The sequence below is a fragment of the Coenobita brevimanus genome, chromosome 5, assembly GCF_032717465.1.
Source record: "Coenobita brevimanus isolate Jiangsu-jjx chromosome 5, ASM3271746v2, whole genome shotgun sequence".
NCBI lineage: Eukaryota > Metazoa > Arthropoda > Malacostraca > Decapoda > Coenobitidae > Coenobita > Coenobita brevimanus.
The window spans coordinates 40,935,048-40,942,977 of record NC_136958.1 but is presented as its reverse complement, the minus strand read 5'-3'; the positions used below and the strand labels follow the sequence as shown (position 1 = coordinate 40,942,977).

The window sequence follows — 7,930 nt, the reverse complement described above, 5'->3', positions numbered from 1 at the left end:
AAGGAAGCGATAAATCTAGAAAATCGAACATGGGAGACTCAGCTGGAAAGAATCGTATAATATAAACGATAATTTTAAAGGGAAATTGGACAGGAGACACGAAGAGAGAGAGAGAGAGAAACGCTAGAATATAAAAAAGAAAATGGAACAGGGGAAACTCGCCTAAAAAAAACGTGTAAAGGAAACGATAAATTTAAGCACTGACAGTTGACTCGAAATTCAAACGTCCTTGCGGGGAGGGGGAAGGAGGAGGCAGTGGGGGCCAGACAGAGGAGGGGAGGGGGATGGGGAAGTGGTGGGAGGGGAGATGGGGGGAAGGGGGGGATATGGAGGGGGGGAAGGACCAGCAGTGAGGCAGCCAACATCACGAAAAACCCTTTGTGTGTCATGGCGGCGTGGTTAGCGGGCCGGAGCGAAATTCTTGGCGCCTCGTGGAATATGGTTGTAATGTTGCGGTGTGACGCTGCCTGGCTTTTTCCCGCCATTTTTGGTGACTCGTACGTGTTTTTTTTTTTTTTTGCAATGGGATAGTAGTAGTAGTAATGATAATAATAATAATAATAAATATGGTGGTGTGGTAGTAGTGGAAATAAAAATCATCCAGACAAAAAAAAAAAAAACAAGAATCATCATAGAACGATTTACATTAAAAAAAAAAAGATGCGGGAACTTCAGGGCCCTAAAATGACGACTTCGCCAAAATCGCTGTCTGCGGACGTGAGGGTTTCGCAAAAGTCGCTGAAGTCTACGGGAGATAAACGCCTCGTATTCGAAAAGCTTTAGTGAGAAACAGACGGACGGGGCCGCTCCTAATGGTTCTCCCTCATCAGTAAAATATATAAATAAATGAAAACACTATTACATAGTAACTTTTTAGAGTTTATGAAGGCATCCCACAGGCAGTTAAAACTATATAAATCTGAGAGAGAGAGAGAGAGAGAGAGAGAGAGAGAGGTGACAATGCAAAGATTATTTGGAAAAGGATCTGTGTGTGTGTGTGTGTGTGTGTGTGTGAGAGAGAGAGAGAGAGAGAGAGAGAGAGAGAATACAACGATTATTTGGAGGAGAGGAAAAGGATTTGAGAAAGGAGAGAGAGAGAGAGAGAGAGAGAGAGAGAGAGAATGACAATACAAAGATTTTCGGAAAATGAAAACGAGAGGGATATGAGAAAGGAAAGAGAGACAGACAGACAGACAGACAGAGAAATACAAAGAATTTTCGGAAAAGGATTTGAGAAAGGAGAGAGAAGAAATGAGACCTACGCATCGAACAGAAAATGGAGAACGATAAAAATAATTCAGGGGAAACTAGCCAATACATATAAACTGGAAATAAAGGCGTATGGAAGAGTGTAATCTGTTGCATTATTTTTTTTTCCATCAATCGTTTTATTTCATTGTGTATTTTGTAATTATGCTCTCTCTCTCTCTCTCTCTCTCTCTCTCTCTCTCATGATGATGATAGTGATAGTTGTGGTGATGGGGTGTTGTTTTTAGTGTTGATGTTGTTAGTGTTTGTGATGATGATGATGATGGTGATGGTGGTGGTGGTGGTGATGATGATGATGATGGTGGTGGTGGTGGTGGTAGTGATGATGATGGTAATGATGATGATGATGATGAGTGCTCTTTCTTGTTACTGTTGTTGTTGATGATGATGATGATGATGATGATGAGTGCTCTTGTTACTGTTGTTGTTGTTGATGATGATGAGTGCTCTTTCTTGTTACTGTTGTTGTTGATGATGATGTTGATGATGAGTGATCTTTCTTGTTACTGTTGTTGTTGATGATGATGATGATGATGATGATGAGTGATCTTTCTTGTTACTGTTGTTGTTGTTGTTGATGATGATGATGATGATGATGATGATGAGTGATCTTTCTTGTTACTGTTGTTGTTGATGATGATGATGATGATGATGATGAGTGATCTTTCTTGTTACTGTTGTTGTTGATGATGATGATGATGAGTGATCTTTCTTGTTACTGTTGTTGTTGATGATGATGATGATGATGATGATGATGATGATGAGTGATCTTTCTTGTTACTGTTGTTGTTGTTGATGATGATGATGATGATGAGTGCTCTTTCTTGTTACTGTTGTTGTTGATGATGATGATGATGATGATGATGATGAGTGCTCTTTCTTGTTACAGTTGATGATGATGATGATGATGATGAGTGCTCTTTCTTGTTGCAGTTGATGATGATGATGATGATGATGAGTGCTCTTTCTTGTTACCGTTGTTGTTGTTGTTGATGATGATGATGATGATGATAATGATGATGAGTGCTCTTTCTTGTTACTGTTGATGATGATGATGATGATGAGTGCTCTTTCTTGTTCTTGTTGTTGTTGTTGATGATGATGATTATGATGATGAGTGCTCTTTCTTGTTACTGTTGATGATGATGATGGTAAGTATTCCTTCTTCCATTTTCTATACCAACCCGTACAAAGCAGTAACCCCTAAAATAACCATAGATTTTAGGCCTTCTTTAAATTACTATATATATCAGATTATCAGAATGGGCAGAAAAAAATACAGAAATTATTTTTATTTTGTCTACCAAGAAATACTTCAATCCGGTCATCATCATCATCTTTATCATCATCATCATCTTTGTCATCATTGTCATCATCGTTGTCATCTTTATCATCATCATTATCATCATCATCGTCATTGTCATCATCATCGTCATTGTCATCTTTATCATCATCATCATTATCATTGTCATCGTTATCATTATTATCATTGTCAACATTGCCATCATCATTATCATCATCATTGTCATCTTTATCATCATCATCATCATCTTTGTCATCATTATCTCTCTTATCATCATCATCATCATGTCGTTGTCGTGATCAGCATCATCGAAGAAGGGAAAACTACATACACACACACACACACACACACACACACCTTAATCCTGCCATAATTTCCAGTTCTCAATAGCGGAGCCAATTTTATATATCTAGCGAGAGGCGGGTCTTTGTGGGGAAGTGAAGGAAGTGGGGGAGGAGAGTGAAGAGGTGGGAAGAAGAGGGAGGGAGAAATGGAGAGGAGGGGGAAAGAGGGAGGAAGGAGGGATGTGGAGAGAGTAAGAAGGAGGGAGGTGGAAAGGGGGGAAGAGAAAGGTAGAGGTTGAAGGGAAGTGAAGGAAGAGGGAGATGAGAGTGAAGAGGTGGGAAGAAGAGGGGGAAGGTAGGGAGGGAAACGGAGAGGAGGGGAAGGCTGAGGGAGAAAGACTAGGGAGGTAATGAGTGAGGGAGGAGGAAAGGTGGAAGAGGGGAAGAAGGAGGAGGAGGTTGGAGACAGGTGACGGAAGTGAGAGAGGAGAGTGAAGGAAGTGAGAGAGAGAGAGAGAGAGAGAGAGAGAGAGAGAGGGTGAAGACGATGATGGAAGAGGAGGAAGTAGAAAGGGGGAGGAGGAGAGTGAGGTAGGGGGAAAAGTGGAGAATAGTACTGTAGAGGACGAGAGTTAGAGGCGGGGAGAGAGAGAGAGAGAGAGAGAGAGAGAGAGAGAGAGAGAGAGAGAGTTATAATTACTGTTTGTGTAATAGACCGAATAATACTGTAATCACCGTTGACCTAATAAATTGTCATCATTAAATAAGCACTTTTTATAATTAGCTTAATCACGTAGCCTTCATCAAGAGCATCGTCATTACAAATTTAATTGAACTAACATTATCACGATTATTATTATTATTATTATTATTATTATTTTATTCTGTGATTTCTTCGTTCCTTTTACCTTTCTTACTTTTTCTTTAGTTCTTAAGTCTCTTCTTTATTCCTTATTTTTTCTTTCGTTTGTCTTGGTTTTTCCCTTCTTCGTCCTTTCTCCTTTCTTTTTCTTTTTTCATTGTTTTATTTTATTTATTTATTTATTTTGTGTTTTCTCCCCTCTTGGTAATTTTTTTTTATATTCTTAGGGAAAACTTCTCCGTCTTCGAGCCATCTTAACCCCTTCAGTGCGATTTATTATCCAGTTAGCTGCAGACTTTCTCTCTCTCTCTCTCTCTCTCTCTCTCTCTGCTTTCCCATTGCCTATGATCTCCAGTCTTTTAAATCCATGTGTTTAACCCCCTTCAGTACGATGTCATTACATCCAGTTAGCTCCAGACGATTTTCTTCAGTTCCTCTCTCTCTCTCTCTCTCTCTCTCTCTCTCTCTCTCTCTCTCTCTCACCTGTTTCTCAGCTTAGGATTAATCTCTCTTAGCGATGCGATTTTTTTTCCCCTTTAGTGGGTTCTCCTTTCATTTTTACAGCAACTTTCAGACGATTTTCCTCAGCTAGTCCATTTTCCCTTTATAGCAGTCGTGCGAGGGAGGGCGGTGTGTGTGTGTGTGTGTGTGTGTGTGTGTGTGTGTGTGTGTGTGTGTGTGTGTGTGTGTGTGTGTTCTAGATTTTAATTAAACTCCCCAGGTAAGTTCGTCTGGTAATACGGAAGGTCATCTAATATTCTCAGTTTTCCAGCCATGATTTTTAGGGGGGGCCAGGCCCCTTCATGTATTTAAAATTTCTCAAAAATAGTGTACAGAGGGAAGATATGGCCTCGATATATTAGTCCATGGTGTACAGTGGTCTCGCATCCGTAAAGCGATATTTTGGGAACGTGCCCCTCCCCCAAATCAAAATAAAAACCAAAAATAGGGGAACGTGATCCCATGGTAGGTAGTTTACATGGTTTCCTTGCATAGGAAAAAATTGCATATCTACTGTTATAATTATTTTTGGGGAGGAATTTTTTTTTTTTTTTTTAAATTTACTGCCTTCCTTAGTGTGGGTTTTCAAATTTACCTTCAGATCATTTTCCTCAGCTGTCCTACTAACCCTGCTGTTCGTATTGAAGCTGTTTAATTAGGCCATTTGTAAGCGGATTTATTAACTTTGGCAGCTACTTCTAGACGATTTTTCTCAGCTCACCTACTAGACGATTTTTCTCAGCTCACCTACTTTAGACTATTTTTCTCAGACTTTCTCAGCTCACCTACTTCTAGACTATTTTTCTCAGACGATTTTTCTCAGCTCACCTACCTCTAGACAATTTTCTCAGCTTCCCTACTTCTAGACGATTTTTTCAGCTCACCTACTTCTAGACGATTTTTTCAGCTCACCTACTTCTAGACGATTTTTCTCAGCTCACCTACTTCTAGACGACTTTTCTCACCTCACCTACAAGACGATTTTTCAGCTCACCTTGACGATTTTCTCAGCTCACTTCTAGACGATTTTTCTCAGCTCACTTCTAGACGATTTTTCTCAGCTCACTTCTAGACGATTTTTCTCAGCTTACCTACTTCTAGACGATTTTTCTCAGCTTACCTACTTCTAGACGATTTTTCTCAGCTCACTTCTAGACGATTTTTCTCAGCTCACCTACTTCTAGACGATTTTTCTCAGCTCACCTAGACGATTTTCTCAGCTCACCTAGACGATTTTCTCAGCTCACTTCTAGACGATTTTTCTCAGCTCACTTCTAGACGATTTTTCTCAGCTCACTTCTAGACGATTTTTCTCAGCTTACCTACTTCTAGATTTTTCTCAGCTCACTTCTAGACGATTTTTCTCGGCTCACTTCTAGACGATTTTTCTCAGCTCACCTACTTCTAGACGATTTTTCTCAGCTCACCTACTTCTGGACGATTTTTTTCAGCCCACCTACTTCTGGACGATTTTTTCAGCTCACTTTCTGGACGATTTTTCTCAGCTCACCTACTTGACGATTTTCTCAGCTCACCTACTAACCCTCAGACGAATTCCTTCACCTAACATCCCTCTGTTCGCCTTGTACTGGTGCTGTGTAATAATCCTTTGTGTAGGAAAATTATTGACTTTATATCCATGCAGACGATTTCTTTCAGCTGATACACTAACACCCCCTCTCACAGCTTTGGAAAAAAATCTGAATAGGATGGCATTAACTTTTCCGTCAACTTTTAGACGGTTTTCTTCAACCAGTCCCCTCTCATTGCTAAGGAAATCTCTCAGTAGGATGGATTTTTTCACCTTACTATTTATCCTCAGACGGTTTTCCTCATCTAACTCACTAAAACCCTCTCTATTCCTCTAGTAGTGAAGCAGTTTAATCGTCCCCTCTGTGGGAAAGATTATTACCTTTGTAGCTCCTTCCAGACGATTTTCCTCAGCTAACCCACCAACCATGCTTTTTGTAGTGAAGTAATTTAACTCTCTCTAGGGGAAGTTATTAACATTTGTAGTCACTGTTATTAACCTTCATAACTAAATCCAGACGGTTTTCCTCAGCCGACCCACCAACCATGTCTTTTGTAGTGAAGTAATTTAAAATACCCCTTTCTGTAGGATGGATTATTACGCTACATTTCTAAGTATTGCCAGACTATTTCTCAGTGCACTAACACCCCTTCCATCATATTTTGTTTTAAAGATTATCCCGCATTATTTTCTCACAGACGATTTCCTTCAACTAACACATTCAACCTCTTTCTTTCGATTATGCCTTACTGTGTTCTCCCCATCAGACGATTTCCCTCAAGGCACTAACACCCCTCCCTTTGTAATTTTTAAAGATTATGCTTCGTTATTTTCTCCCTTTCACAGACGATTTCCTTCAACTAACACATTAAGCCTCGTAGTTTTTCTTTCGATTAGTCTTATTTTCTCCCCATCAGACGATTTTCTTCAGCTAACACATTAAAAATCGTAGTACTTTATCTTTTATGGGAACCCTCTTGTAGTGAATTTAACACCTGTTGGATTAATTACTTACCTGTAGACGGTTTTCCTCATCTAACCCACTAACCCCGTAACCCCCCCTTGCCCCCCCTACAGAGCAGTTCCCAGCGGCGATGCACCACGAGAGCGCCGCGCCCCCCACCACCTGGCTCTCCCCCGCCCCCCTCCTCCTCCTGGCTGCTCACCTGGCCGCCAGATGATTTGACCGCCGCCCACACCTGTCCGTTTTATATGCCGTGTAGAAAGAGAGAGTTGGAGCCGTGGTTTAGTGGGTTTAGGCGGCTCAGTGACACCTATTTCTTACCAGTTTATTGTTATTATTATTATTATTATTATTATTATTATTACAGTATTATTATTATTATTATTATTATTACAGTATTATTATTATTATTATTATTATTACAGTATTATTATTATTATTATTATTATGTGGTGCGTTTGTTTTCTTCCATGAAATTTACACACAACAAAGATATAAGTAGCATACAAGAGAATATAAAGGTATAAAATGGATCGCTAAGGAAGAGGTGCAACGAAGCCTCCTTGCCTCATGGTATTCCTCGAGTTAAGGGGTCTTCCTGCAATTCTTATTTAGCGATTTATTTCCATTGTTTTACTTTATTAATCTCGTGTATGATACTGATGTCGTGTGTGTGTGTGTGTGTGAGAAAAAAAAATATATATATTAACTTACCAACTAAAACTGGTAAAGAAAAGGTGTTACTGAGCATCATTCACCTCTTCAGTCTGATGACACATTTTGTATATCTTATCCTTGCTATTTCCAGACTCTATTTTCCAAAGGAGATTTTTTTTAAACTGAAGGGTTAAATTTCCTTCAGTATGAGACGTGTTCCCTAAGGTGAATACACTTGACCCCACTATATAATAATTTTACCCTGATATACGATAATATTACCCTCCTGTACGATATTACCCCGATATACAATCCCCGTTATACGATATTAACCCTCATTATACGATCTCTGTTATACGATCATTGGCTTATGTGGTCTTCAGTTTTAGCCCTTAATTTATGATTGCCATTGTCGCTTATACGACTTTTTTTTACACTATGATCGCCAATAAATCTTTTCAGTATAGCTTTATACATTTTTTTTTTTTTTTGGTACTATCCCCTGCAAATCTTTTCAGTGTTCAATCACTATTTTTCGCCCATAAAATCCATACAATTC

At 39.4% G+C, this 7,930-nt stretch overlaps 1 protein-coding gene across 1 annotated transcript in view; it reads left to right on the top strand.

Annotated features, from left to right (window-relative positions):
- Positions 1 to 6,931, top strand: part of LOC145398960 (zwei Ig domain protein zig-8-like) — a 55,670-nt gene extending 48,739 nt beyond the window's left edge. The window contains exon 7 of the mRNA XM_080271696.1: positions 6,828 to 6,931. Coding sequence (XP_080127822.1) covers positions 6,828 to 6,931 — 104 coding nt within the window. The remainder of the gene's footprint in view (positions 1 to 6,827) is intronic.
- The last annotated feature ends 999 nt before the right edge of the window (positions 6,932 to 7,930 follow it).